At 40.7% G+C, this 15,999-nt stretch overlaps 3 protein-coding genes across 14 annotated transcripts in view; 2 read left to right on the top strand and 1 right to left on the bottom strand.

The window, feature by feature from the left end:
- Positions 1-15,999, bottom strand: part of LOC122682154 (ninein-like protein) — a 705,741-nt gene that overhangs the window by 394,842 nt on the left and 294,900 nt on the right. The window lies entirely within an intron of this gene.
- Positions 1-15,999, top strand: part of LOC122682170 (ninein-like protein) — a 137,875-nt gene that overhangs the window by 56,024 nt on the left and 65,852 nt on the right. The gene's annotated exons all lie outside the window — the stretch shown is intronic.
- The window catches only part of LOC122682153 (putative ankyrin repeat domain-containing protein 19), a 67,275-nt gene that overhangs the window by 16,458 nt on the left and 34,818 nt on the right, over positions 1-15,999 (top strand). For all 5 annotated transcript variants that reach the window (XM_043884943.1, XM_043884942.1, XM_043884945.1 and 2 more), the window contains exons 5-9: positions 820-957; positions 2,215-2,282; positions 4,797-4,830; positions 5,949-6,018; positions 11,386-11,446. In XM_043884943.1, coding sequence (XP_043740878.1) covers positions 820-957; positions 2,215-2,282; positions 4,797-4,830; positions 5,949-6,018; positions 11,386-11,446 — 371 coding nt within the window. The remainder of the gene's footprint in view (positions 1-819; positions 958-2,214; positions 2,283-4,796; positions 4,831-5,948; positions 6,019-11,385; positions 11,447-15,999) is intronic.

Below are 15,999 nucleotides of genomic sequence, written 5' to 3'. Positions count from 1 at the left end.
GATGATACAGATGAAAATGATGGGCTTTAGATTCAGACTGGGTTCAGCTCCTAGCTTTCCTCCCTGTTAGGGTTGTGACCTTGGGCACATTACTTATCATCAGCAAATAAGTTTCCTGATACAAAAGGGCAAATAGTAATGCGTCCTTCAAAGGTGGCTGTGCGTAGACATAGTATTTCATTTAGTGAAGAGCACATGCTTGTCCACATCATTAAGTGCCACGGTGACTATTTTTATTTCCATTATTGTTAATATTTTTGTTTTAAGCCAGCAAATAGCCTTTGCTTAACCCACCCTCTAGCTGACTTTGAAGCATAATATATCAGACTAAGGAGGAAATGGGGGATTCGTTCCTTAAATAGTCACCTGCCTCAGATAAGTGACCTCAGCACAGTTTCTTGTCCGTCAAGGACTTTGATATTATTTTTGAAAAGCATCTATTTATTTGACTGCGTGTGGTCTTAGTCGTGGGAACTCTCAGTTACAGCATGTGGGATGAAGTTCCCTGTCCAGGGATGGAACCTGGGCCCCCTGCCTTGGGAGCCTGGAGTCATAGCCCCTGGTCCACCAGGGAAGTCCCCATCAGGGACTTTTGAAATAGTAAGTGCTGCTATGTGCCATCGCAGTGGGACAGGACGCTGCTTTTCCGTCGTTTCATTTTAGCCTTGGAGGTCATTTACAAGGATGTACACTTGAGCGTGTAAATGGTCAGTTCTTCATGGGAGGGCAAGATGTTACCTTGGTAAAGTACATCAAACCAGCTGTTTCTGTCAGTTCACTCAGCTTCCTGAGGGTGACGTCGTCTCTCTGTTGTTGTAGAACCGCCCTCATCCTTGCTGTCAGTTACGAGTCTATGAGTGTCGTCAGCCTTCTCCTGCAGCGAGGTGCTGACGTCTTTTCTCAAGATGTCTTTGGACGGACTGCAGAAGAATATGCTGCTCTGAGTGGTTTTAATATGTAAGTGTCCACATTAAAACGCCCGTGATCACTAAACTGCCGCCAAAAAGAATTTTCACTGTCACTTGTTACATGACCAGTGAGAGTTTTCTGTTCGGTGCAGGCAGCTTCTATCCTGTGGGGGCACCTTTCCTTGGGTCATAGGTTCCCTGTCGTCCTTCCCAGAGTAGTGGGTGTCAGCTTGCCTGAGATTCCATAGTTACATGGAGGGTTGGCCCCCTCATGGGGTCTGTTTCCTGCAACAATGAAAATCTTCCAAAGGATTTATCTGCCTCAACCGTAAATGTTTTCTGAGTCTGTCTCACAAGGAACCCATTCACCAGAACTCCTTAAATCTCAAGTAAGTTACTTCAGAGAGGAATTCAGAGAGGTAAGCCCTGCCTGGAACTTGCCAGTATCCACTGTAAGAGTAGGGTTATGTCTTCCACGTGCATCAGAGATGAACATGGAGATTAAGCATCATTGTCAGAAAGATCTGCTGGTTGAGAGTTTGAGCAGGTAGAGAAGGGAGAGTAGTGGTCCAGGCCAGGTCTTGATTGTGATTAGTTTTCTGTGCTTGGTGTGATTAGCTGCAGTAATGGGGGATAATTATGTTACCTAATGTAGTGAGTTCATATTTTATAAATAAATGTAGGTACAAATTATATAAGAGCTGAGATTCCCTAAATTACAAAGCACAGAGAACACTAATCACCATAATTAATAACAGTTTCCTGAAACCCTTGAATGCTAAACATATAAGAAAACACACATTGGTTTTACTTGGAATTCCAAAGTAGTTCCAACAATAACGTTCAAGAGCAAATTATTCCATTCTTTGACTGTTTCTGCAAGCATTTTGGGGATATATTGTCTCATTACCTCCTCTTAATCCCCTTGTGAAATAAGGCAGTAAGATCCCAGTTGTGGAGAGGATGACTTTGAACTCAAGAGAAGCAATTCTCTCGGAACAAAGAGCAGTTGGTTACAGAGCTAGGATTTGCGAGTTGGAAAGAGTTTTCATATGCCAAGCTAAATCTAGTTAATCTGCTGAGCTCTATTGCCCTCAGTTCATGACTACTTCATCTTCCTTTTCTTTCTCCTTTAAATACATGGTAAATAAAACTTGGTAGAACTTAGAAACTTGAAATGTATGGGACAATTGTAGTTTTGATATTATCGCTAACATTGTCTGAAATAATCTAAGAATTTAACATAGTTGGTAGTTTTTTTCGCTATTAGTGTTAAAATATTATTTATCACATTTTTAACACATAGCATTTGCCAACTGATCTCTGAATATAAAGAAAAGAGGCCGAAAACTCCTCCCGAAAAGAGCAACCCAGGTACGTCATCTGATAATAATGAACTACTCTTGGTGATTCTAACATAGATAACGTAGGAGTGAGGAAATTTCAATAATCAAAGAACTATGATAAAATTAGTGTAAATTGCATGTGTGTTGTTAAATGAATTTCTTAATAGTCTAGTCTTCAGAATTGTTAAAGAAGTTAATTGTAGGTAATTTAACATCAGAGACAGTATTGTCTGAGAAGCATTCCATGAGTTTAATTACAGCCCCTAAAATCCTGTATTAGATTTTTATGTACATTACAAAAAATGTTTAAGTTAGTATGATATATATTTCATCTGTAATCCTATTATAGCAAATTGACTTCTTATAAAAGTGGAGCTTTAATTTTTACAAATAGTTTGCATTTAGTGAATGAGTAGTTATTACTTACTGTGTAGTGATTGGTCTCATTAAAAAAGTTATCATCGTTTAAACTGGGAACCTCAACAGTCCCTTCCTGGTAGGATAAGAAGTGATAAAGAAGAAGAGCTGCAGTGCTGAACCAGTGTGCAGCATACCAGGAAGAGATTACTTTCGGAAGATACCTTCCAATAGTACAGATCAGAAAAGCGATGCCTAGTTGAGAAGCACTGGTTATTTTGCCTATTGTATGAACAAGGTCTCTATTACCAATTTTATTCCTCACAGATCCAAAAAGAGTGAGATAGGTTGACTTCATTAGAAGCAGATGTTTTCTTCTGTGTGTTGGATACTTGTCATGATAGTATAGTTTTGTAAGAACACCATGTTCTGTTGCCATTATTTAAAAGATGATCATAATAGATTTTCAAATAGATCAACTTGGGACTCTGCAGATTCTAATAAAAGAACCAACACAGTTCACATGAGCAAAAACACCACCATGTCCCCTCGATGTGACATCCAGCACATTGTACAAGCTGTCTGAGAACACCTTTAAACCTAGTTCACCTCTGTCTAATCAAAGGGGGCTTCCCAGGGGGCTCAGCAGTAAGGAATCTGCCTGCCAATGCCAGAGGTACGGGTTCCAGCCCTGGATCGGGAAGAGCTCCTGGAGAAGGAAATGGCAACCCACTCCAGTATTCTTGCCTGGGGAGTCCCATGGACAGAAGAGCCTGGTGAGCTACAGTCCATCGGGTCACAGAGAGGCAGACACGACTCAGTGACTAAACAGCAAAAACATCCACCAAAGAACTTCTCTAGGTTGGTTTTACACGTTAGAGGAGATACAGAGATGACATAGAGTCTTGGTCTTCAGTATGCTCAGAATAGAATAGAGTTGTCCCTGGTTAATTTCTATAGTTTTTGAAACAGACTTTTCAAAGAAGACATTCTTGTTTATTTGTTCATTTGTTCACCAAAGAGATAACTTTCCAGTGTCTTTTGTGTCCTAAGCCTTGTTCTGGGTCACAGGGTGCAGACATGTAAACGTCACTGCCCCTGCCCTCCAGGCTCGAGGTTGCAGCGCTCCCCTCCCCGTGGAGTCACTGCACGTGAGTCATCCCTCCAGCATCAGATCATGACGACACACGTGAAACGTTGTCCAACAGCACCAGAGTCCATAGCTTCCTCTCTCCTTCCCTCCCTCCCCTTATTCATCAGCTTAGGGTCTGATGACGAATGCCTTCCAAGCTGAAAAAGCATGATTTCTACCAACCTTTGCCATATAATGGGGAGGATTGATGTAATGATAGCCCTCAGTAGAACACAGCACTGTTTGGACCATCCTGCTCTAGGTGGTCCAGATACTCTTGAACAATGGAAGGTGATAGTCTCAAGAGATTATCCTTTTCACATTTATTAGTATGTACACATAGATATTTAAAACATTAAAAATGCTCAGCCTCCGTGTACCCTGCAGCATGCTCACCACTACAAGTCCAGTCCCCATCCTCACCACCCAGTTGACCCCCTTTACCCATTTACCCTCCCCCACCTCCCTGTCAAGAGATTATCCTTGCTAAACCTGGAATCACTACATCTTTCATACTTCTCTTGCATTTGGAAAGAGGGCCAGGAAGACTTTGTTTCCTATGTTTTACCACGCTCTGAAGTTCAGCGCCTCTAGACCATGCTTCCTTGTGATAGGGCATTTTCATCCTGAACTGAAGAGCCAGAGAATTTGTGTTATGTCCCAGCAAGACACCTGTAGGCTCTGTTCACTGCTCCAGGGAATGGAAGTCCAGAAATCCCGTGCTGTTCAAGTGTGCTATTGTCAGTTTATAGTACTGATTCTATTAACGGTGTAGTATCATTTTCTGTCAGTCTCCTAGAGGTTGGTTAGCATTATGGTCCTTGTATCAGCAGTTCTTTCTTTTTCTGTTCTGCCTTTGATGACCATAAAGGAGAGGAGTGGTTCTCAGGCATTAATGGCCCATGAGTATAGAACAATCACTGTTCCCTCTAGTGTGGTCTCCAGGTGTGGTTCCAAAGGAATACTTTTAAACAAAACATCAGTCTTGAGGTTTTAATAGTCTGTATTTTTCTTTTGTTGATTTAAAATGTGTCTTCCTTTTTTCTTTAATAGTGGATACGAGTTCTGAAGAAGACTCTTTAAGCAGGTAGGATTTGACGGATTTTTAAACTTGTATGTGTTACTAGGAAAACACACAGAGAAGAGAAGCTACTGTTTGTTGAGCTTCCTGCTCTGGGTCAGAGACTGCATCATGTGCGCAACGTCTGTGACCGCATGGAGTCACCAGAGCAGCGTCGTAAATCACTGTGTCCTGCTTTACTTAATTAGGCAACTGTGGTTCGGGAGGTTGATGAATTGACCCATGATTCCATGGTTAAAATGAGTTGACCTGTGATTTGACAGCTGGCCTGCCTGACTCCAGCATCCACTCTCGTGTCCCTCAGTAGAAATTGAGAAGTACCCGTGTAGCATATAAGTGAAACATACAAATTAGTTCTTTGACTTGTGTCCATTTTCAGTTTTAGACATTGCGGGGGACTCCTGTATCCCCTTTACAGTAAAGGGAGGAATGGGGCCTTCTCCATAAGTGATTCCCCTGCTGAAGGACCAAGACTGCCATTTTTGATGGACACAGATTAGTCTCTGAACCAGGGACAGACAATGGAGAAGGAACAGCATATCCTTCTGCTTTAAGTCATCAGGTTTATTCCACTTTGGGCAAACAAAAGTTATGTCAGTGCATCAATTAGATTTTCAGTTCAGCTATTAGGACTTGGTGAAAACATATTATTTTCAGGCTCTGCCAATATATTGGCTGTCAGTCTTTGTTAATGGAAACTAAGAATGAGTCTTCCCTAGATATGTCATAGGTTGGGAGAGATGGAAGCAGAAATAGGTAACTAACATCTTTTTTGGAGACTTCTCTGGGGGTGCAGTGGTTAAGATGGTTAATAAGACTTCTCCTTCCAATGCCGGTGGTGTGCGTTCAATCTCCAGTCAGAGGAACTGAGATCCCACATGCCTTGGGGTCAAAGAGCCAAAACATAAGACAGAAGCAACATGGCAACAAATTCAATAAAGACTTTAAAAATGGTCCGCATCAAAATATCTAAAAAAAAAAAAATGTTTGAAAACAGAGGCCAAATTTTAATTATGTCAAGAAACTTCGTTTACTGCATAGATAGCCAGACGTTCACTTGCTTTTTTTTTCTTCATTTAAAGAAATGAACTCACTCATTTTTGTTGTATGTTTATGCTCTAAAGGTTTTCCAACAAACCTGGTGCTGACTCATGGCCTCCGTCAGATGATGAAGTCTTAGATTTTGAGACCAAGGTACAGTGCACTCTTGTGAAATCAGTTTCCGTACTCTGAATTTAGCTTCATGTAGTATTTACTCTTAAATTCAGCAATGGTGTCCCTCTCTCTGTTTTATGTTTATAATGGAACGTTCTTCAGAGCAAACTATTTTATAGAAATATGACTGGTGGGGTTTTTTTTTTCATTTTTAACTTTGGTGAATAATGAAGGTGGGGTGAAGAAAACAATGGGCTGGAAAATAGAGTGACAGGAAAATTGTATTGGAAAAGCTTTCCCACAATGAAGGAACTATGAATTTTGGTCAAGGATAAAGACTCTTACTGTGAATTTTAAACCATAAGGACATGACTTTTCCAATACTCACAGTGCAATACTCAGACAGTCAAGAATCTGCCTACAATGGTGGAGACCTGGGTTCGATCCCTGGGTTGGGAAGATCCCCTGGAGAACAGCTACCCACTCCAGTATTCTGGCTTGGAGAATTCCATGGACCGTAGAGTCCTTGGAGTTGCAAAGATTCTGACACGACTGATCGACTTTCACTTCATAGAAGCAGAGACTTTTAATAACCGTGAGATAAAAGCTGCAACTCGGGATTTTTTTTCTATTGTATTTTTAAAAAGACCTACCCCGTGTCCTGTGTCACATTCTAAACCTTCAGATTTCAGACCTTTTGTGTTATTGTGATTTAAGTGTTCATCTTAGAGCCCCGTGTCAGTGTAAGCTAGTGGAGTTCAGGAAACAGTTGTGCATCTCCTGGAGCATGTAGCATAGGTCTCGAGTGTAAGAACCGTGTTAATAGTTATTGAATGTGAATAAATGAACAGACAAACGATATCCTATGTAATGTTACAGGTAATATAGTTCAGTTGCATTAGGTCCTAATTTTTGACTTTTTCGCCCCATCTTGTGTTCCATTAAATGTTTCTTTTCAAGCCATACATTCTCCCCAGAATTTTGATTACCAATTCTTTTTCCCAGTGAATAGTTAGGAATATTTCTTAATCAATTTTTCTCTCTCTCATGGAATACTTTACAACATTCAGGTAGTGATAGATGACCATGTGTGGCTAATCAAATGACACTTTTTATAGTGGCAAAATTGAACTCTAATACGGTAGTATTTATAAACAAAAAGTTTTGGAGTAATACAGATTGCTATATTAGGGATATATTATGAACAAAAGCCTCTGTCTTAAGTATATGTTTTATAGACAACATATGTTGATATTTTCATAAAATTTGCAGAACAATATAGATGCGTAATTTATATATTAATAAAAGCATACAAAACAGAGGCTTTGTTCATAGTATATCCTTAAGAATACTGATGTATTACTGATCTATTGTATATACATTTTATTTGTGCGTGTTTTTCCACAAGCCTTATTATGCTTATTTTATTCCCTTAAGTTTGTACTTGACTAGGAATGTCTCTCTCTGCTTTCTTTTCCTCCCCCACCTTTTTTGCTTTTTTTTACTGTTAACCTAATTTTTCCTTGCAGAATACTTTCCTTCAGTGTCTATTCTTTAAGTCCATCTCTCTCTGCCTCTGTTGTGAACATTTTTGATCATGGCTTTCTGTTTAGTGTGTTTGTGGCTTTCATTCATGATCATTTCCCTACAGGTTTACTCTTGCTCTTTCTCCCTTTTTCTTCGAAGGAGCCGAATTGAAACCATCATTTGCCTTTAGCTGTTCAACAAACAGAATAGAAGTAGCTTATCCTGTTTGTACTTGTAACCTATCTAAATAAGGTTCTACTAAAATCTAAACTTTCATATTTCCCTTCCCAAGTGATAATTCATGCATGTAGAAATCAGGCAAGCAAATTTCAGAATATAGCGATTAATTTAAATGTCTTAGTTCTTCAGTAGTGCTCTAAACTCCCAGGGATAATTTTTTTTTTTTCTAGAACATTTTGGTAGAGAAAATAATCTAGTGGGTGTCATAGTATTTGTAGAGCAGTCATTTGGGGTAAGGAGAGGAACATCTGGGGTTTCTGATGTCATCTGTCATAATGCTTACCCCATGAGAAGGTTCAGTTCAGTCGCTCAGTCGTATCTGACTCTTTGCGACCCCATGAATCGCAGCACGCCAGGCCTCCCTGACCATCACCAACTCCTGGAATTTACTCAAATTCACGTCCATCGAGTCAGTGATGCCATCCAACCATCTCATCTTCTGTCGTCCCCTTCTCCTCCTGCCCCCGATCTTTCCCAGCATCAAGGTCTTTTCCAGTGAGTCAACTCTTCACATGAGGTGGCCAAAGTATTGGAGTTTCAGCTTCAGCATCAGTCCTTCCAATGAAAACCCATGACTGATCTCCTTTAGGATGGGCTGGTTGGATCTCCTTGCAGTCCAAGGGACTCTCAAGAGTCTTCTCCAACATCACAGTTCAAAAGCATCAATTTTTCGGTGCTCAGCTTTCTTCACAGTCCACCTCTCACATCCATACATGACCACTGGAAAGACCATAGCCTTGACTTAGATGGCTCGTAAAGTAATGTCTCTGCTTTTATATATGCTATCTAGGTTGGTCATAACTTTCCTTCCAAGGAGTAAGCGTCTTTTCATTTCATGGCTGCAATCAGCATCTGCAGTGATTTTGGAGACCAGAAAAATAAAGTCTGACACTGCTCCCACTGTTTCCCCGTCTATTTCCCATGAAGTGATGGGACCAGATGCCATGATCTTAGTTTTCTGAATTTTTGCACTCTCCTCTTTTACTTTCATCAAGAGGCTTTTTAGTTCCTCTTCACTTTCTGTAAGAAGGGTGGTGTCATCTGCATATTTGAGATTATTGATATTTCTTCCAGCAATCTTGATTCCAGCTTGTGCTTCTTCCATCCCAGCATTTCTCATGATATACTCTGCATTTAAGTTCAATAAGCAGGGTGACAGTGTACAGTCTTGATGTACTCCTTTTCCTATTTGGAACCAGTCTGTTGTTCCATGTCCAGTTCTAACTGTTGCTTCCTGACCTGTGTATAGGTTTCTCAAGAGGTAGGTCAGGTGGTCTGGTATTCCCATCTCTTTCAGAATTTTCCACAGTTTATTGTGATCCACACAGTCAAAGGCTTTGGCATAGTCAATAAAGCAGAAATAGATGTTTTTTCTGGAACTCTCTTGCTTTTTCTATGATCCAGCCGATGTTGGCAATTTGATCTCTGGTTCCTCTGCCTTTTCTAAAACCAGCTTGAACATCTGGAAGTTCACCGTTCACGTATTGCTGAAGCCTTGCTTGGAGAATTTTGAGCATTACTTTATTAGTGTGTGAGATGAGTGCAATTGTGCGGTTGTTTGAGCATTCTTTGGGATTGGAATGAAAACTGACCTTTTGCAGTCCTGTGGCCACTGCTGAGTTTTCCACATTTGCTGGCATATTGAGTGCGGCCCTTTCACAGCATCATCTTTCAGGATTTGAAATAGGTCAAGTGCAATTCCATCACCTCCACTAGCTTTGTTCATAGTGATGCTTTCTAAGGCCCACCTGACTTCACATTCCAGGATGTCTGGTTCTAGGTGAGAAATCACACCATCGTGATTATCTGGGTCGTGAAGATCTTTTCTGTACATTCCTTCTGTGTATTCTTGCCACCTCTTCTGAATATCTTCTGCTTCTGTTAGGTCCATACCATTTCTGTCCTTTATCGAACCCATCTTTGCATGAAATGTTCCCTTGGTTTCTCTAATTTTGTTGAAGAGATCTCTAGTCTTTCCCATTCTGTTGTTTTCCTCTATTTCTTTGCATTGATCGCTGAGGAAGGCTTTCTTATCTCTCCTTGCTATTCTTTGGAACTCTGCATTCAAATAGGACTATCTTTCCTTTTCTCCTTTGCTTTTCGCTTCTCTTCTTTTCACAGCTATTTGTAAGGCCTCCTCAGACAGCCATTTTTCTTTTTTGCATTTCTTTCCTATGGGGATGGTCTTGATCCCTGTCTCCTGTACAAGTAGTCTGCTATCCATGGTTCATCAGGCACTCTGTCTATCAGATCTAGTCCCTTAAGTCTATTTCTCACTTCCACTGTATAGTCATACGGGATTTGATTTAGGTGATACCTGAGTGGCCTAGTGGTTTTCCCTACTTTCTCCAATTTAAGTCTGAATTTGGCCATAAGGAGTTCATGATCTGAGCCACAGTTAGCTGCCGGTCTTGTTTTTGCTGACTGTGTAGAGATTCTCCATCTTTGGCTGCAAAGAATATAATCAGTCTGATTTTGGTGTTGACCATCTGATGATGTCCATGTGTGGAGTCTTCTCTTGTGTTGTTGGAAGAGGGTGTTTGCTATAACCAGTGTGTTCTCTTGGCAAAACTCTATTAGCCTTTGCCCCGCTTCATTCTGTACCTCAAGGCCAAATTTGCCTGTTACTCCAGGTGTTTCTTGACTTCCTACTTTTGGATTCCAATCCCCTATAATGAAAAGGACGTCTTTTTTGGGAGTTAGTTCTAAAAGGTCTTGTAGGTCTTCATAGAACCATTCAACTTCAGCATTTCAGCGTTACTGGTTGGGGCATAGGCTTGGATTACCATGATATTAAATGGTTTGCCTTGGAAACAAACAGAGATCATTCTGTCATTTTTGAGATTGCATCCAAGTCCTGCATTTGGGACTCTTTTGTTGACCATGATGGCCACTCCATTTCTTCTAAGGGATTCCTGCCCACAGTAGTAGACAGAATGGTCATCTGAGTTAAATTCACCCATTCCCGTCCATTTTAGTTTGCTGATTCCTAGAATGTCAACATTCACTTTTGCCATCTCCTGTTTGACCACTTCCAATTTGCCTTGATTCATGGACCTAACATTCCATGGACCTAACAAAACATGCAGTATTGTTCTTTACGGCATCGGACCTTGCTTCTATCACCAGTCACATCCACAACTGGCTCTTGTTTTGCTTTGGCTCCATCCCTTCATTCTTTCTGGAGTTATTTCTCCACTGATCTCCAGTAACAGATTGGGCACCTATTGACCTGGGGAGTTCGTCTTTCAGTATCCTATCATTTTGCCTTTTCATACTGTTCGTGGGGTTCTCAAGGCAAGAATACTGAAGTGGCTTGCCATTTCCTTCTCCAGTGGACCACATACTGTCAGACGTCTCCACCATGACCCATCCTTCTTGGGTGGCCCCACACGGCATGGCTCAGTTTCATTGAGTTAAACAATGGTCCTGTGATCAGATTGGCTAGTTTTCTGTGATTATGGTTTCAGTGTGCCTGCAGGTTAGTCGGTGGCCGAACTGGGATCTGAATCCACATCTGAATGACTCCAGAGCCTGTGCTCTTTGTGTTAGATCATATAGTAATGGGGGGTGGGGGATTATAATTCTTTTATTCAAGTTGATACTTGTTATGCTTCAAGCTCTTATTTTCTTCTCCAGCATGTCCCGAAACCAAACTTAGCAAAGCTACTGAAGGCTTTTCAGCAATCCAAGAGAAACGGTAAGTTATTTGAAGACTGTCCTCCTGGTGTTATTCAGTGATTTACAATTACACAGGTTCTCATGTACTCTCCCCTGTTTTTACTGTATTAGAAGCAGAATGTGGCAATGCTCTGAATTCACCTGCCACTATTTTAAAATCATAGTGTTTTATATTTGGAAACTATATATACCTGCATACCCACTCCAACTTATCTTAGCTTTTCTCCAGATATAGGAGGGATGAAAACTAAAACAAAAGAAATTTGAGTAACTCAGTAATTTGGTTTAATTTATACACTGAGCTACACTGTTTGAAATGTGGGAGTAGGAGTGATAAAATTTCTCAATTTGTGTCATTGTTTGCTGTTTAAAAAAAGATTGAAAATATGTTTGCCTCACTAGATTGGGAACGAAAACAGAAAGTATGCCTATTTTACTGGTTTTTTTTTTTTTTTTACCAGTGTATTGCCATGTACTGTTCTTTGCATAAAGATTTTGTACCACACAGCAATTGAACAAAAGGATGATCAATTGTAAAAATGATTTTATTTATTATAGCAAAAATATTGTGGTGCTTTTGGGTAAATCAGTAGATTCCTAATAAATTTATCATGGTAAACATCTTGAACTAGATAGATTAAAAATGAGGAGCAACGCATGATAGCATGGAGGAAATACAATGTGGAGAGGCAGTAGTTTCAGTTACTCTGAATTAGTACTCTGATTGGACAGTAACTTGTTTGTTGTAGATGATATTAAAATTCATTAGTTCTAAGTTCCTCATGTTACAGATTAGGCAAATAAACCTCAGAGGGATTTTTTTTTTTTTAACTAGTTATCTATGACCTGTTTAACTAGTTTTTAAGCTAGTTGTGAGGATCATACCCAAAAAGATTTCCTACAACACAGTTCAGTGGGCTTTCTAATGTAGCATATTGCTATCAGCCAGAGTGTATAAAAAAAGGAACATAGTAAAGTATTCTTGCCTGGAGAGTCCCATGGATAGAGGAGCCTATAGTCCTTGGGATCGCAAAGAGTGGGGCACAACTGAGTGACTAAAGTACACATGCACAAAACGGAGTAAAAAATGAATTTAAATTGAAGAGCTTAGACTAACACTACCTCAGTCATTTACTAGCAAGTAACTCAGAATTGATGCTGAGTGACTCTTGAGAGTTGGAGAAGACTCTTGAGAGTCCCTTGGACTGCAAGGAGATCAAACCAGTCAACCTGAAGGAAATCAGTCTTTAATATTAATTGAAAGGACTGATGCTGAAGCTGAAGTTCCAAAAGTTTGGCCACCTGATATGAAGAACTGACTCATTGGAAAAGACTCTGATGCTGGGAAAGATTGAAGGCAGGAGGAGAAGGGAACGACAGAGAATGAGATGGTTGTATGGCATCACCAACTCAATGGACGTGAGTTTGAGCAAGCTCTGGGAGTTGCTGATGGACAGGGAAGCCTGGCATGCTACAGTACATGATGTAGCAAAGAGTTGGCCACAACTGAGTAACTGAAGTAAATTAAACTCAGTTTTGCAACTCTTCCCCAGTGGTTCTAGTGGTAAAGAATCTGCCTCACAAGACATGTGAGTTTGATACTTGGGTGATGAAGATTCCCTGCAGTAGGCAATGGAAACCCACTCCAATATTCTTGCCTGGAAAATTCTGTGGACAGAGGAACCTGGTGGGCTACAGTCCATGGGGCTGCAGAAACTCGGACATGACTGAGTGACCAAGTACACACAAACAGCTCAGCTTTGGTAAGCTTCAGCTCCCACATGTATAAAATTAGGATTATTCTATCTAACCAAGATACAGTCATCAAATCCTTCTAGCTTCTCAACAGTGGCTCATGGGGCCATAGGTGATCTGACTGCTACCCAATCTTCCAAATTCAAATTACATCCAACTGAATTCAGCTTCATTGGCTTTCTTTATATTGCTTGCACACATCCCATTATATTCTGCCCAAGCACCTATCAATTTAAGCTTTTCTCTGCCTGAATCTTGTTTTAATCTGGGTGTAGCTGACTTCATGTTTGGGGTTAATTTCTTAGCTCTACTTTAAATTTTGTCTCCTCAGAGGACCCTTCCTATTCTACATGGTATGTAGCCTTTCTTCTTTCAATAAATATTAAATGAGTCCTGCTATAGACTGAATGATTGTGTCTCCTGACAACTTCATATATTGAAGCCTTTGCCAGTTAATTAGATCATGATGGTGGAGTCCTCATGATGGGATTAGTGGCCTTATTAGAGAAGGGAGTTAGCTCTCTCTGTCTCTCTGTCTCTCACTCAGCCATGTGAATCTGAGAAGGTGACTGTATAGGAGCCAAGAAGCAGGTCCTCATCAGACTCAGGATATGATACTCAAACTTTTCAGCCTCCATGACTTTTAAATAAATATTTGCTGTATTTTGTTGCAAACCAAGCTAACTAATACAGTGGCCATGACCCTAGTCCTAGCCAGATACTGTATACCAGATTCTTAAGCTGTTTTTCCTTTATACTTAAGGTATTTATTTACTTATCTATCCTGTAAATCTTTAAGGTTTTAACTTTCAAGAGGTGAGGATTTTGTTGGTCATCTTCATAGAAATGTCCACAGGGTTGTCTCATGCCTGGCATATTACAAATGACCAATATATGAATTGAACCAATAGATGATTTCACAAATACTTTTTGATCTAAGTATCTGTGTCAGTCACTAACAGTTGCTAGGCACACATTTCTAGTCATCAAGTTTGACAGGAAACAACATCTGTAAGGATCTATTCATTCAACAAATACTTTTTAAGCCCCAAACAAGTATCAGGTACTGTCCTATGGTAGATGCCAGGAATACAGTTGTGAATAAACATTAACTCCAGCCACATGGAAGAGATATCAAGGAGAAAATAACTAAGTTTTTCAAGTATACACTGAAAAACTGGTTATGATTGTATTTGATAAGTTTTTTGAACCACAATTAAAAATAAAATAATAAAAAGTTATAAGGTTAAATAATTCTATTTGAGATATGTTCTGTGAAAGAGAAGCACAGGGGTCTATGAAAATGCATAATGGGAGGGCTTGATCTGCTACTGGGAAGAGGAGAGGTCAAGGAGAGTGTACTAAAGAGTAGCAGTTGCATTAAGAACAAAAGGTGCATAGCAATGTCCAGCTGAAGAGACATGTGAAAGTTCTAGGCACATGTCCTGATTTAAATAATTGTTTTTTATTTGTTTGTTTTTTGGAAAACTTATTTATTTTTTATTTTCTTAATTAATTTTATTGGAGTATAGTCACTTTGCGGCTTCCCTGGTACCTCAGACGATAAAGAATCCACCTGCAATGCAGGAGACCTGGGTTGGGAAGATCCTCTGGAGGAAAGCTTGGCAACCCACGGAAATCTTCTTTCCTGGAGACTCCCCGTGGACAGAGGAGCCTGGCGGGCTATAGTCCATGGGGTTGCACGAGTCTGGCATGACTGAGTGACTAAGCACAGCACAGCACATAGTTGCTCTACAACGTGGTGCTAGATTTCACTGTAGAGTAAAATGAGGCAGCCGTAATGTACATATCCTCTCCCTTTCGGACTTCCTACCCCTTCAGGTCACCGCAGAGCATTAAGTAGAGTTAAGCTGTTGAAATGAGGCTAAACAAAGGCCAAAGCAGCAGTAGCAGAGATGGGAAAGGGCCTGAGACGAGTCTGAAGGGGCCCTTAGTCAGGGGGTCCTGTGGTGCTACCAGAGAAGTAACCCTGAGGCTCCCTGCTGCTGCTGCTTCATTGCTGTCTTGTCTGACTCTCTGTGACCCATGAGCTGCAGAGGAGCCACGAGACTCCTCTGTTTATGGGGATTCTCCACCAGGAATACTGGAATGGGTTGCCAGGCCCTCCTCCAGGGGCTCTTCCCAACCCAGGGATTAAACGCAGGTCTCGTGCATTGCAGGTGGATTCTTTACTGTCTGAGCCAAGAGGAATGCCCACGAGTCTCCCCCGGACCATGAAAACGCAGTGAATTCTATTTGGGGGGCAGGACACTTTTCTGAAGGAAGACTTACTTATGGTGAATAGGAAGATTTTCATAAGCAGGGATGAACAGTACAAGCAGGATGGTAATGAAGAGATGGGGGAGGAGTGTGAGGCTCTTTGAGCTTGTGCAAAGCCTAGATATGCATCTATTATTAATAATGGACCCCTTTGGAGAGTCTAAAGTGTATGTGGTGGTACTTACTCAGTCGATTATGACTCTTGGCCACTCCACGGACTGTAGCCAGTCAGGCTCCTCTGTCCATGGACTTCTCCAGGCAAGAATACTGGAGTGGGTTGCTATTTTCTTCTCTAGGCTAATGTGTATACCCTCTTTCATCATAAGTTGGAGCATCCAGTCCAAATAATTTCCCTTCTTCCCCATTTTAATAACATGGTTTTTCCAACACATAAGAGTTTGTTTCTCTTTAATTAAAAAGGAATTCAGTTCAGTTCAGTTGCTCAGTCATGTCTGATTTTTTGTGACCCCATGAACTGCAGCATGCCAGGCTTCCCTGTCCATCACCAACTCCCGGAGCTTGCTCAAACTCATGTCT

This window comes from Cervus elaphus, chromosome 23 (assembly GCF_910594005.1).
Source record: "Cervus elaphus chromosome 23, mCerEla1.1, whole genome shotgun sequence".
NCBI classification, from domain to species: Eukaryota; Metazoa; Chordata; class Mammalia; order Artiodactyla; family Cervidae; genus Cervus; species Cervus elaphus.
This window is presented reverse-complemented; position numbering and strand designations above follow the sequence as displayed.